We start from the raw sequence: 15,268 nt of genomic DNA on the forward strand, positions 1-15,268 counted from the left end.
CCAAGAATCATTCTCTACTATTTCTTTGATCAAATTCCTTGACTACTTGATCAAAGGATTCATCAGAATATGAAGTCACTCAAAATTAATTAATAACTGACAAAATACACTAAACAACATGATGCGCTTTTTATATGTGCATTAGAAAATACGTTACACATCTAAACTTTGCATTTGGTGAGTGATATCAATAAAAGTAAATGATTGTCACAAAGAAAATTACTTGAAGAATCATAGAATCATAGAAAGGTAGGAGTTGGAAGGGACCTTTAGAGATCATCTAGTCTAACCCCCCTTCAGAAGCAGGTTCACCTAGGTCAGGTTGCATAGGAACATGTCCAGGAGGGTCTTGAAGACCTCCAAGGAAGGAGACTCCACAACCCCCCTGGGCAGCCTGTTCCACGAAGAACTACATAATGAAGTATGATATATTCAGGGGGAAGTAAGAAATCATCAGAAATACAGGTAGAACTAGAGTCAGGTCAACGGACATAGAAACAGCAGCTACCCATAGGTGTAGCAGGTTAGGGGGCCCTCGTGTTTCTAGGATGGCATGCTTGGGTTTCCTGCACAGTAATGTCAGCAGCTGAAGTACTTTTCCCACCATGTTTACAGCAGATATGGTCTCCTCTTTTGCCTGGTGTCAGTAAACTATTTTAGTTCTCAATTTCATAGACAAAAGATGCTTCTCTTTGGAGTAAAAAAAAAGTGGGGGGAGGAGGAGCAGGGGTGTGGAGTGGAATCTGCTTTGTGGTCTGAAAAGGCTGTCTGCAGACTCTTTTTGTTCATATTCATTCAACACTCACTTTCCATGAGAACAGAAATGTTTAGCATTTAAATTAGCTTGAAACTATCCTACAGTTTTCAAATTTCCCCAAAATACAAAAATATTATCAATACCTGTTATATTTAATAGGTTTGTGGTTACTAGGTTCCCAGTGATTTGATCCTACCACAGAATAGTCGATGTAGTAGCCATATAAATCCTCTTCATGCTTTGGTTTATCCCATTGAACTACAACTGATGTTTTTGTATTCCTAGTGGCCACCACCCGACCAGGTGCAGATGGGACAACTAAGAAAAAAAGAAAAAACATATTCTGTTATTAAATACATTTTTAAATATTAAGCTTAGGTAGTTGCAACAGTGTACAAGTTTGTCATATTTAATCACCACAGCTATGAAGCCTCCTACCACATTAATATCGCTATATGATACAAATAAGTATGAGGCACTGGCTTCAACGAGCAAGTTCCAAAAGGGGAAAACCCATCAAACAACCTATCAGCTGCTCCACCTGCAGTAGGTAATGGACATCATAGGAAGAGGCGACTGATGCCTGTTGTGGGTGACTTGCTGCTAAGGGGCACTGAGAGACCCATCTGTGGAGCAGGTAAAGTCAAGAGAGGTGTGCTGCCTGCCTGGGGCTAAGATCAGGGATGTGGCCGAGAGAGTGTCACGGCTTGTCAGGGATGCAGGGTACTACCCCCTACTTGTGTTCCATGTAGGTATGAGTGATGAGGCATGACATCTCCAGGATCCAGATGGGGAAGCAGGTAAAAGGTAGAGGGGCTCAGGTTGTTTTCTCCTCTATCCTGTTCACTAGAGATAAAGGAGGAGTTTGCAATGGAAAAATCAGCGAAGTGAACTCCTGGCTGAAAGGCTGGTTCCAGTGGGAAGGCTTTGGGTACTTTGATAATGGATCCTTCCTTGGGGACTACAGCTTATAAAACAGGGTGGAATTCATCTCTCCCTTAAGGGCACTGGATTATTTGGGAGTAGGCTAAGAAATTTAATAAAGAGGTCTTTAAACTAAAGGACTTGAGGGGTGGGGGGAGAAGCAAAACAGAACAAGCTGTCCCCTCTAGCTGGGAAACAGGGCAGGACAGGGAATGCAATGATAAGTGCCCTTCATCTGCACACTGGGCTGAGATACAGAAGGCTGACCACCCTGAGAAAGAGCCAAACCAGGGAGGAACCTACTGAACCCATCCAGGGAAACCTGTGTGTTTGAGTAAGCCCCTGCACTGCCTCTACACCAATGCACGCAGCCTGGGGAGTAAGCAGGAGGAACTGGAGATGTGGGTGCGGATGCAGGGCTACGACCTCATTGCAGTCACAGAGACGTGGTGGGACAGCTGCCATGACTGGAGCACAGCCATGGAGGGTTATGTATTGTTCAGGAAAGACAGACTGACAAGGCATGGAGGTGGAGTTGCTCTCTATGAGAGAGCAATTAATGTGTACTGAACTGTGCCTGGGTGGGGATGAGGAGAGGGTAGAGTGCTCATCAGTAAAAATTAACGTGCAGGTCAAGGCAGGTGATATTGTTGTAGGAGTTTGCTACAGGCCACCTGATCAGGAGGAGGATGTGGACGAGGCCTTCTACAAACATCTGGGAGCTGCCTCACGATCACAGTCCCTGGTCCTCATGGGGGACTTCAACCACCCTGATATTTGCTGGGATAGCCACACAGCCAAGCACACGCAGTCCAGGAGGTTCCTACAGATTGTTGGTGACAACTTCCTGTCGCAGATGACGGAGGAACCAACAAAGAGGGGTGTGTTGCTGGACCTGGTACTGACAAATAAGGAGGGCCTGGTTGGGGATGTGAAGGTTGGAGGCAATCTCAGCTGCAGTGACCATGAGATGGTAGAGTTCAAGATCCTGTGTGGAAGGGGCAGAACACAAAGCAGGACCGTGACCCTGGACTTCAGGCGAGCCGACTTTGGGCTCTTCAAAGATCTACTTGGAGGGATCTCATGGGATATGATTCTAGAAGACAGAAGTGCCAAGGAGAGCTGGTCAATCTTCAAGCACCACTTCCTCCAAACCCAGGATCAGTATGTCCCAATGTGCAAGAAAGGAGGAAAAGGAGGTAGGAGGCATCTATGGATGAGCAAGGATCTGCTGGGACAACTCAGGCAGAAAGTAGCCATCTATGAGAGGTGGAAACAGGTGCTGGCTTCTTGGGAAGAGTATAGGAACATTGCCAGGGCATGCAGGGGTGCAACTAGGAAGGCTAGAGCCATTCTAGAATTAAATTTAGCCAGGGATGTTAAGGACAGCAATAAGGCATTTTTCAAGTACATCAGCAGCAGAAGGATGGTGAGGGGTAATGTGGGCCTGCTGCTAAACACTGAGGGTGCCCTGGTGTCTGAGGATGCAGAGAAGGCTGAAGTACTGAATGCCTTCTTTGCTTCAGTCTTTACAGACAAAGTTGACCCTCTGGAAGCCCAGTCCAGCAAGGATAACAGGATGGCCAGGACAGCAGAGGACTTGCCCTGGGTGGAAGAGGAAGAGGTTAAAGACTTGTTGGCCAAGCCTAGGGCTCATAAGTCAATGGGTCCTGATGGGATGCATCCTAGAGTGCTGAGGAAGCTGGCTGATGTGATTGCTAAGCCTCTCTCCATCATTTTTGAACAATCATGAGGACAGGCAAAGTGACTGAGGACTGGACAAAGGCCAATGTCACTCCAGTCTTCAAAAAGGGCAGGAAGAATGACCCAGAAACTACAGGCCGGTCAGCCTCACCTCCATCCCTGGAAAAGTGATGGAACAACTCATCTTGAATGTTATCACTGGACATATGAAGGATAAGATGGTTATCAAGGGGAGTCAACATGGCTTCACCAAGGGGAAATCCTGTTTGACCCACCTGATAGCCTTCTATGAGTGCATAACCGGCTGGCTAGATGAGGGGAGAGCAGCGGATGACATCTACCTGGACTTCATCAAGGCTTTTGACACTGTCTCCCATAATAACCTCATCAGAAAGCTCAGGCAGTGTGGCTTGGATGAGTGGACAGTGAGGTGGATCGAGAGCTGGCTGAATGACAGATCCCAGAGGTTGGTGATCAATGGCACAGAATTGAGTTGGAGGCCTGTGGCCAGTGGAGTTCCACAGGGATCGGTTCTGGGGCCAGTCTTCTTCAACATCTTCAACAATGATCTGGATGAGGGGACAGAGTGTACTCTCAGCAAGTTGGCTGATGACACCAAACTGTGAGGACTGGCTGATTCCCCAGAGGCTGTGCTGCCATTCAGCAGGATCTCGACTAGCTTGAGAGTTGGGCAGAGAGGAACCTCGTGAGGTTCAACAAGGACAAGTGCAGAGTCCTGCACCTGGGGAAGAACAACCCCAAGCACCAGTACAGGCTGGGAGTCAAAGTGCTGAAGAGCAGCTCTGCAGAGAGAGACCTGGGAGTCCTGATTGATAATAAACTAACCATGAGCCAGCAATGTGCCCTCATGGCCAAGAAGGCCAATGGCATCCTGGGATGCAGCAAGAAGAGTGTGGCCAGCAGGTCGAGGGAGGTTCGTCTCCCTCTCTACTCTGTCCTGGTGAGGCCTCATCTGGAGTATTGTGTCCAGTTCTGGGTTCCTCAGCTCAAGAGGGACAGGGACGTGCTGGAGAGAGTCCAGCACAGGGCCACCAAGATGATCAGGGGAATGGAACATCTTTCATATGAGGAAAGGCTGTGGGAACTGGGGCTGTTTAGTCTGGAGAAGAGGAGACTGAGGGGAGATTTTATTAACATTTATAAATATCTAAAGGGTGGGTGTCAGGAGGTTGGGACATCCCTCTTCTCTATAGTAGATAGCAACAGGACAAGGGGTAATGGGATGAAGCTGGAACACAGAAGTTCCACTTAAATATTAAAAAAACCTATTTCACTGTGAGGGTGACGGAGCAGTGGCACAGGCTGCCCAGAGGGGTTGTGGAGTCTCCTTCCTTGGAGGTCTTCAAGACCCACCTGGACATGTTCCTACGCGACCTGATCTAGGTGAACCTGCTTCTGCAGGGCGGTTGGGGTAGATGATCTCTAAAGGTCCCTTCCAACTCCTACCATTCTATGATTCTATGATTTTAGTACATTTGTTTCACTGTAAGTCTAGATATATTGTATAAATGTATTTCTCTTCCTATTTGTTTATTTAAACTTAATGTAAGCTATAAGGCTGACTACCTGTCTGATTATTATATAGGTTTTCTGAGGAATAAGTTGTAGGTGAATATATTTTCAAATATCCCTGTGGATAAAGGCATACACATTAAAATAGTCTCTCTCAAGCAAGAGATTTACGTATGGCTTATGTACCTGTAGCACTACTGCATTAGAAAGAAGTGCACATAAACAGTCATGGTGTAATATCATGAGTATTAAGAAATACTGCCTTCCAGTCAATTAATCCTAACCTCAATTCAGAAAAAGCCATCTTTTCAGGACAACTTTAAGCAAATGTTTGAATGCTAAGTGTTTAGCTAAACTTAGCTAGATGGATTTCACAGAAGCATAAGAATATTGGTTGGAAGGGTTCTGTGGGTGTCATCTAGTCCAACCTACCACTTACAGTGACACTATCACCAACACTAAGATGGATTGTCAGTCAAGACCCTGTCAGAGACCCTTGGAAATCTGACCATGGAGATTTCACAGGTTCCCTGTGAAAGCTCTCCCAGTATTGTAGTTGCATATTTTTCACTGAAACACTATGTTCATCCTGAATTTTCTAAGATATAATTTGTGGCTCTTGCCTCTTACTTTTTTTGTCATCTGACATTGCTAAGAATTGTTCAGTACCATAATTTTTGTAAGTCATACAAATAAATAAGCCCAGCTACCTCTATTCACAGCTCCCAGCCTCTAGACCCCACCCATCCAGTGGACTTCTCCAGTTCCTCTACACCCATTCTTCTAGAGTAAAGGAGACAGACTGGAGCTCTAGGATCAACCTGAGGAGCAGCAGGAAGTGAATAAAGCTTCCTTCAGTCTACTGACTAGAGTTGTCCCAATGTAGCATAGCACATAGTTCACTTTACATGCAATGAAAGTTCACTATTCATTTACATTGATCTAAACACTGAATGTGCATGACCCAGAAACATTGAGATCTAAATGGAAAAAAATATTCTTAGCAATGACCAACACATAGTCTGTACACTATGAAATGTTTAGCTCAGCATTCATAACACAAGGAACTAAAGCAGTGTCCCAGTCTTCATGATAAGTTGAGACATCCAGTGCTTGACTTTCCAAGGCAAGTTTCCTCAGATTAATATATTCCATAGAACTATAAGCACCATAAAACAAATAAAACCAGCATTTTTTTCATTTACTCTTTCAATCTCAGAATAAAGAGGTTATATTAACACACTATTGAATTTTATGCATTAATTCTGTAAGATCAAACAGGTTCAGTTTGAGAAAAAGGTACCTACATGTAGGACAATGCCCTCAAGCACATGTTTTTAAACTGGCATTATAGTCAAATTCAGCTGTTCTTAATTCAGTTACCCAAACAAATTAACGTAGGGACATTTTAGAGCATTTAAGACTTTTTTCATGGAGCTGCCAGACATGGCTCAGGAGATTTTAAGTACCTATATCCCTCTGAAATAGCAAATGGAAAGCATTTGAGAAAGTACTAGATATCTGTTTGACCAATTAAACTAAGTCTCTGATTAGCAGTTGGTAGAGTTCTGAAAATTATTCATCTCACTGCAGTGTATTCACTCCATAGCTAGGTGCCATCAAGTAGTTTATGGCAACATCAGCCAACTTATCCTTCAGGCTTCAATTGCCACAGTGAGGAACAGAGGCACCTAGAGCACCTGTAGACATATACAAGGAAACACCTTAATTTAGATGTTAATCTCAAACTACTCTTTTACCACTCGATTCAATTGCATAATACTGTGTCATTTTGGATGGCCTAGAATACCCCATCTATCTCTAGCTTCTGCTCAGGAGAAAAAGTTACCCATAATTCCCATGCAATGATAGCCATCACCATGAAGTTGTCTCAGCTACCCTCAAGAATGTCAAATGGCACTATGTGCAGGGACCTAACAGAAGCCGTATGTGTCTGAAGTATTTTAGCTCAGGTGATAAACTTCATCTGTGAAAACACTTCTGCAGTTTTTCTTTAGAATAACATCTTCTATTTTCTCCATTCAGCTATAGCTATGATTTATTTACAATGTCTTGTGTTAACCCCTAAGGGTTAGCCTATTTTCTATGCTAAGTGAAATAAGTACAGTATTTTTCTTCTCTACCTTGGGGAATGTTGAATGGCTTAAATAATGTGTATGCATTAATGAGACACCAAATCAAGGATACATAAAAGCAAAAGATATTTCAAGTGTAGACAAGTCAAGCTAAAGGTGATAGATTATGTTTTTTAAAATTATAGTAAACATCAAGAAGGCTATATCTATTAACATTTAGTGAAGCATAGTGTGTTGGGTATTGTAAATATTTCTTCTAGCAAGTACAGTAGTAAGATATGTACTCAAGGTGATAGGTGTCAATACATGGATCTGTTACACGTGACCTCTGCAAAACTGCATAAGCAAACCAAATATTTGAACAAGATGAATAACCACTCCCTAAATTTTCACTTGTATTTTTTAATGTGGCCCCAAGATAAACACTTCATTTTCATTTGGAAAGTCTCCACTGAACATGTAGATATTTCTTAAAACACTTCATTTTCATTTGGAAAGTCCTCACTGAGTATATAGATATTTCTTCTACTTTCCCTGAAATCTACTCATCTGCATGCCACAGGAATTCTGCAACAGCAGTAATTTGCAACTGAGAATACTAAAAAAGGCTACCCTACCTAGCTGAAACTGAAGGGAATTAGGTAGCATATAATTACCTGAGCCAGACAATATAATTACCTAAGTTAGTGATTAACCTGTATTACCTTATTTGTCGATAAGTCATATTAATAGAGGACTGTGAATAACTAAAATTTATCTAACTTTTAAACAGCTATTGATCTCATCAAGGAGATTGTGATACTTAGGAAAATTTTTTAATGTTTCTGAAATTTAGCATCTTGTTATTTTTTGAATCCTTCACAGTACCAAACACAAATGGATTCAATTACTATCATTGCAATGATATTAATCTAATTATAATTAAAGTTGTCTATTTCCATTTTGTAAAATATCAGTGGTATTTAATATTAATGTCTTAGAATTGATGCCTTACCAACAGCATCTTGTGGTTGAATAGGTTCTGTTATTTCAGATGGATCGCTGATGCCATGCTTATTTGCTGACAAGACTCGGAAAACATATGATTTTCCTTCTGCAAGGTCAAATACTGCATAGCGTGGAGATTTTACTGCAACCTGTGCATTGACTCTTTGCCAGCTTCCACTGCCAACCATGGACTACAAAAGAAAAAATAAAAGCAGGAAAAAAAAAAAAGCTGTGAATCACTTCTGTGAACTGTCAAAAAATGAACATATTGCTATACTGCATCCTGTCATGAATATATTTAAGAGCTATAAGAGAAGTATCAGTCTCAAATGCCTCACTTTAACATATGCAAATTCTCATAGCTCATGCATTCCATTACTCTGCAAAAAGATATGAATGTCTCAATATCTCCTTGCTTGTCTAGACTGCAATATATGCACAGCTGTACATACAGCTAGGCTTCAGTTAGAGCCTGAAGAAAATAATTACTCTCATGTTCTGTGAAACTTGTTTGAACAATCAAAGATTCAGTATAAAGCAAGCAAATCCTAATCCAAATTCTGCAGAAATGTAGGAAGCAGGATGTTACTTTACTCATTGCTTTATCTTTATGTATTCTTTTAAATAAGCATCCACCGAATGAAGGAATTACTTTTGAATATTCTCAATGCAGCAGCTGAGCTAATCATCAATGTAAGTTCATATGGAAGGCAGACAGCAAATCAACACTCTGAGACAAGTCTGCTGTCCATTACGTTCCCCAGATAAACTGTTGACCCAAACCAAAGATTAGTACACAGCTTAAACAAAATTTCCTTCAAGCATAGAAAGGTGCATACAAATGAAAAGTTTGTAAGATTTTGGAATGGAGAGTCTGGGAACACAGTCTGAAAGACTATGAAACTCTTACAGGATGAAGAGTGTTTCATGGGTGCTTGGAAACTGCCCTGTATAGAATTAGGCCTACTGTAGATAAATAGTATAAATGTAGCCAGGTGCAGCTCAAAAAAATCTTTTTCATAGATACTGAACTCACCTAGTGCTCTCAGTAGAAAAAAAAAAGAAGTATAACATATATATCCTTCAAAATAAAAATAGGGAAAATATGAAATAAATATCCTTTTGCCATATATTTTAGTTTCTGGTGTGAAAAACGGTAATTGTTGTATTTAATTTTCGCAGGCGAAAGAATCAACATCACGTTTTATTCAGTAGTTTGATTGATTTACCTGTTAAATAATGATTTTAAGGGAACTTTGCCATACCACATAGAGAACTGGTTTCCATTTTGTGTTTCTTAAGCCTTTAAAAATACCTTTTGATTCTTCAGAACTGAGTCTTCTTTATTAGAATTAAGAAATTGCTCTTTTCTAAGTTAAAAGATTACTGTGGAAAGCAAAAAAACAAATATTCACCTGTGAACAGACTGAGATATTCATATATACTAGGTTTTTATAGAATCATAGAATGGTAGGGGTTGGAAGGGACCTTTAGAGATCATGTAGTCTAACCCATCTGCTAAAGCAGGTTCACCTTGATCGGATTGCACAGGAATGCATCCAGGCAGAAAACTTCCAGAGAAGGAGACTTCACACTTTCCCTGGGCAGCCTGTGCCAGTTCATAAGCTAAAGATTTTAGATTTGGATACTAATTAGCATAATCCTTTTTTTTTTAATAGTCCTTTAGTCCTGATTCTCACTTTCCTTCAGCAAGTTTGGCATTTAATTAAGACTTCTTTGTTGTACATTCTCAGTGCTCTATACTGTTTCCTGAGATATATAAAGCCATTTCTGTAAAACAAGCAGATACACATATCTTCGAATTCACACTCTGAATGAAATTCATCTAATCAAGCCTAAGTGTGTACTTAATGGAAATCTGCATTTGAGCTTTTTATCTCTGCTATTTCTGCATATTCTGGAAACAAGGTATTTTCATGCTAAGAGCTGGTTCAAAACCCTTAAGTCAGTAAGCCTGAAATTTATAGGTAAGAGTAGATGTATGAAGCTGGGAATAGATACAAGGAAGATGTGCTGGTTTGTAGCACAGAAAGAAAACTAGATATTTATTTCTATGGAAATTTTCATTACTTCTTTGGAATGTGAAAGGCAGAGTGGGAGAAATCTTTCAAGGTCTCTTCCAGCCCTTAAGATTCTGTGATTCTGTGTGACAAGCTTACTGGAAAACTTAACTAGTGACTGGACTTCACTTTACATTTACTGGTGTTCCATCCAGGGAGCAAGGGATGATGAAAAATATAGAAGTGGAGTACAAGGGTCTTTTGAAGTAGAGATTTTGATGTGACTGAGAAGGAAAAGACAACATAGAGGCTGCAAAAAGAGGAGTGATGTGAATAGAATAGCTACTTGGAAGATGAGCTATGGAGGAATGTGATGAACAGATGTGAGAAGAAAAAAAAATTGCATGGTAAACGCCTGAGAAAAAGCTGTCAGAATACTCAAGGTGCAAATTGAATGTGTGACAGTTTTACAGACAGTTTTAGTGCTTGTGAACCATCAAGAGAGTGCATGTGCTAGAGGCATAATTCATAAAAACTAAGTATAGCTCGTCACGTAAGAGTTTTAGAGGTCAGGTATGAGTCCCAATTTACCTACCGGGGAAACTTTGTAGCAAGAAGGAAAGATGACCTCTGGCTCTTATTCAACATACTTAATTTAGAAACCTGGCTCAAAGATACATGTATCTAAACCTCCAAAGCTTAGATGGGAGAAGAACAAACTTCGCCTGCTGTGATCATTGAAGTGCTGTGTCTGCTCAAAGTGAAGAGATGGCAGCCACGAGGACTACAAGGGAGCACTAAACATGAGGCAAGGATTTGCTTCTCCATCAACCTTATGGGGAAAGAATTGGAAATGTCAGAGTATAGCACAGGGTGTCATAAATCTGCAAAAAGGAAAGTGAGGAACAAATTACGAGTCACTGTTTATTCCTTGCCATAACCACAAGACTACCAGAAACTTCCCTTTAATACAGGCAGAGTGCAAACTTTCAGTCTTGCATGTAGGATTATGAAATCTTAAGATGTTTCTTTTCCATTAAACTGCTACCTCACACATCTAGCTTGTTCTTATTATATACAGTAGTAAGCAAATAGCACAGGAGCATCCTTTTCCCCAGACCTTGAATTTCAATGCTCGTTAAATCATATAATAAGACATTTGATTATCCATGTTTCTCTAATATCCTATTATCAAATCCTGCAAGACCACAGAAAGCATTAGCTTTATTGTTCATTCTTTAGTTCTAAAAATGAGTTGGATGTAATTGCACCCAGCAATGAAACACAGCCGAATGCCACTGTACAGTACAGTACCTTCTCAATGAAATACGTCAGTGGCTCCCTGCCACGGGGAACAGGTGGATCCCAGCTGAGAACAACATATGTTTTGCTGATTTCTGAAGCATGTACATTGGTGGGAGGGCCTGGAATCTGAATATCGCCTGGAAGAGTAATAAATGTAATGAGTGTTAAATAGTAGACTAACCCTTAGGTCAGCACTCATGCTACAATTCATCTTTCTTGACTCCCTCCTTTCAGTGCAATGCTCAGCTATTAGGGTCCACGATATCATCTGTGCAGTTCACTTGCTTACTTCAATCATATTTGGAGAAATAAATCATCATTATTGAAAGCTACTCATTTACTTTTCCAGTAAAAGTTAAACATAGTTCCTGAAAACTTGTGCCTTTGTCACACTATTTCTTCTTGCTAATAGGTCACAAATGGCAATTCAGTTGATACCTAAAAATATATATATATATAATATATAATACTGGCCACTTCTCAGGCCAGTAAGGAACATATATCCTCTAGATGCTCAGGATTTGACATTAAAAAAACCAAAAAAGTTCAATAATAATCTCTAAATCACAAAAGTGATGTTTTTCCCAATGAAAATCAGACTTTTTTTAAAGCAAACTGCCACATCCAAAGATAATTTATTTTTTCTGAATGCTTTCTGTATTTGAAGAGTATGTTTCCTACAAATGTACCTTTTCTTTATGAAAGATATTTGAATCACTTGACTTTAAGACAAAATCGCTGACATAAAGTCAAGAAAATTACAATAATTCTTCACAGAATAATATGTAAAGTCAAAAGTTTCCAATGGATTTCACATAACTAAATCTCAACATGTTTCTCTTACATCCTTGAGGACCCCAAAGCTGATATTAGTTATGGTGCTATAACATGATTGTGCAGACAGAATGGAAAGTGATCCAGTACTAAAAATGAAATCCATTTGTTATCTCTGAGGTGGTTTTTTCAGAAATTGTATCAAATTTTGCAGATGAAAGTAATGTTTTATATAAGCCAAGGTATTTGAATATTCATATTCCTTTTTTAAATCTACACATTCATGTAACAGAAATACAAATATTTCACCTCTGATCATTCTCAGGCAATTCTGAGAACAAGAGTATGTTCTGTGAAGCCTAACAAAAAAGAAAAAATGTATTCTGATCCCATAATGTGATTCTGATCCTACAGTACCTATATCAATTGATTTAGGTTACTGTGGTACAAGTAGAGAAACTTCATCTGTCCCGCCTATACACTGAGAAAACCATTTAATGTCTTTCTCTCATTCAAACTATATCTGTTCTCAGATGGTTTCTCTTTTACTATGTTAGTATTGGAGTTACAATTTTAAAGCCTTTGTGGAAGAGAGTAGGCAGTTTTTTGTTTTTTTTTTTTACTATTGAGCCTTTAAAGTGAACGTTTTAGATAGTTTAAGTGAAAAGATCGTTATCCAAGCTTAAAAAAATATCACCACATATAGAAACAACCAAAAACAGAAGAAATTCAGGCTTTCTTTCAAAAGTTGGCAGTGATCTCTACAGTTCTCCTGAGGAACAAATATTTAATGCATAACTTTCACCTTAAGAGCAACCTCTGTATTCAGATAGATATAGTAATTAAAGAATTGGGATGGATTGTGTAAGTTTTTATGACAATGGAAATAACCTGTTCAGATCATCAAATTCAGTCTAAAAAGCTATTTTTAGCTCTCAAAAGGAGGAAGGGAAATGTGGGCAATCAAACACAATGTTCAGCTCTTTAAACTCTGCTTAGGACTAGCCAAAGCAAAAGGTGAAGAGATGATGTCAGCACATAATCAAAGTAGTGATGCTGAGAGTGTGACGTTCTACATCCTTTTGGATGTCACATTTCACTTGTGCTCTCTCAGCCTTGAAAGCCAGAATATCTGTCTTTATTTATTATTATAAAGAGTATACTCACTGGATGGATTTCTTTTCAAGCTATGTTTCTAATTATAATGCTAAATTCCTGGAATATAAATGAACTGAAATCACAGAAATCCTACATACCTTCAAGGTCATCCTTACTGATCACAATCTTTCGCCCTTCATCCACATGGATAGCTGTTAACCAAAATATTCAATTAGTTTCTTGAATCAGTTTGATATATTTACAATTTTTTCAAATAATTGTTCATCATCTGTTTAACAGCCCATATACCGCTAATTCTATAACTCTGTTATGAAATCTTTCCCTAGATGGTGTCAACTCCAAGTCATACACTGGTTCATTCACTTTCATAGGAAACCAGAGCATAATAAGACAATACTCTTTAAAGATGTTCTAAAAAGCAGGAATTACGGTTACAGTAGACGGATGCAATTCTGTGGCAGATGAGTAAAAAATTGTATCATGAACTGGACTTTTGTCATAGGAATTAATCGTAAAGTTAATGGAAACACAACATATTCAACTCAGATTTTACAAACAACACTGGGACAATGTTCTGTAATGTTCATAGCGAATTTAATTCTCCTCTTAGTAAAAGGAGCACACAAAACAGAAAGTGTGTGAGTAGACAATATAAGGATACAATCTGTACAGGGGTTTAGGACAAAGCTAAATCAATAAAACTACTCCCCAGAGTAAGCCAGCTTGCTCTATTCATGAAGAAGCTCTCATAAGACTTCTTTGCAGTCTGCAGTGGCCTTGAGCACAAGATTGGCTTTTAGAAAGAGATTGTTCATTAGATAGATCAACTTTTTCCATCTGCCAGAAATGTCACAGTATCAGAGACTCTCCCCAGCCCATAACATGGGAGCTTTGTGCCATTACTGGCATCTCACTGAGAAAACAAAGACGATCATAAAGACAACAGTCTATGAGACAGTGAATTAATATGACAAAGTCATATATTTTCTTTAACTTAAACAAATACATTTTATAGCATTTTCAAAAGTTACTGCTAGCAAATAGAGAAGTTTAAAGGATCTGATGGCTTATCTCCCAGTGCAAATGGTACAAGCTTCTAGAGCATATTAGTTCTTTTGAAAACATTACTCCTTCTGAAAATGAGCATCCATATAACCAGTCATAACAGAGATGGAGTTCCTAGGTGCTGACAAATTGTCTGTACGGACTTTGCCCTTCTAACTACATCACCCACCTTGAAATTAGTGAGATATTTAATCAAAGGAGAAAATAAACTCTGCTCCTTAGGTTAAATAATGAAATAGAATTTTAAACAAACAAACAAACAAAAACACAACAAAAGAAAAATCAAATAGTCAACATCTGTTCCAGCTTTGTGTAACCTACTTTGTGTTCTCTCCAGGTCAACAGGGTCAAGAGCTGCAACTGGTTCAGAGGCTCGAGAAGGCCTGCTAATGCCAGCACTGTTCACTGCTCTCACACGGAATATGTAAGACCGTCCTTCATAAAGACCAGTCACAGGATATTTGCAGATTTTTACAGGAGCATCATTGCACTGGACCCAGTTTTCCAGACCTACTTCACATCTTGGAGTAGCAGAAGACAGCATTTGTCAGATTCGTCCCACAATGAATATATACCATCCTACACACGCCAAGTCAGAATACAAAAGTCTTCTTCACTAAGTTAAGGAACTAAACCATACATCTCATTAGATAAAGTCACACATTTCATACAGTCTTTCCTCTGATCAGGCAACCAGTTCCCACCTTGCTCGTATTTATTCATACTGCAATTGCAAAGGTCATTTTTCTTGCATGGATTTTGGCCTTTTCAACTCTCTTCTGCTTCCACTCCATTTGCTTCTCTTCCTTGTTATATAAAGAGCAAGTTATTCACTTCTATTTTTAACATGCATCTCCACAAAATACCCTGGAATTGCAAAATTCACCTATATCTTCAACCCTTTCTTGTTGTATTCTTAAGTAAGCATCTTCATGCTTTTCTCTTAAATAATGGTTGATGTACAGAGTGCAGGAGTCATCAAG

At 39.4% G+C, this 15,268-nt stretch overlaps 1 protein-coding gene across 1 annotated transcript in view; it reads right to left on the reverse strand.

The window, feature by feature from the left end:
- Positions 1-15,268, reverse strand: part of MYOM2 (myomesin 2) — a 77,299-nt gene that overhangs the window by 39,515 nt on the left and 22,516 nt on the right. The window contains exons 11-15 of the mRNA XM_061989250.1: positions 14,607-14,806; positions 13,358-13,411; positions 11,337-11,464; positions 8,009-8,192; positions 901-1,075 (exon numbers count right to left, since the gene is read on the reverse strand). Of these exons, the coding sequence (XP_061845234.1) occupies positions 901-1,075; positions 8,009-8,192; positions 11,337-11,464; positions 13,358-13,411; positions 14,607-14,806 (741 nt within the window). The remainder of the gene's footprint in view (positions 1-900; positions 1,076-8,008; positions 8,193-11,336; positions 11,465-13,357; positions 13,412-14,606; positions 14,807-15,268) is intronic.

This window comes from Colius striatus, chromosome 2 (assembly GCF_028858725.1).
Source record: "Colius striatus isolate bColStr4 chromosome 2, bColStr4.1.hap1, whole genome shotgun sequence".
Lineage (NCBI taxonomy): Eukaryota > Metazoa > Chordata > Aves > Coliiformes > Coliidae > Colius > Colius striatus.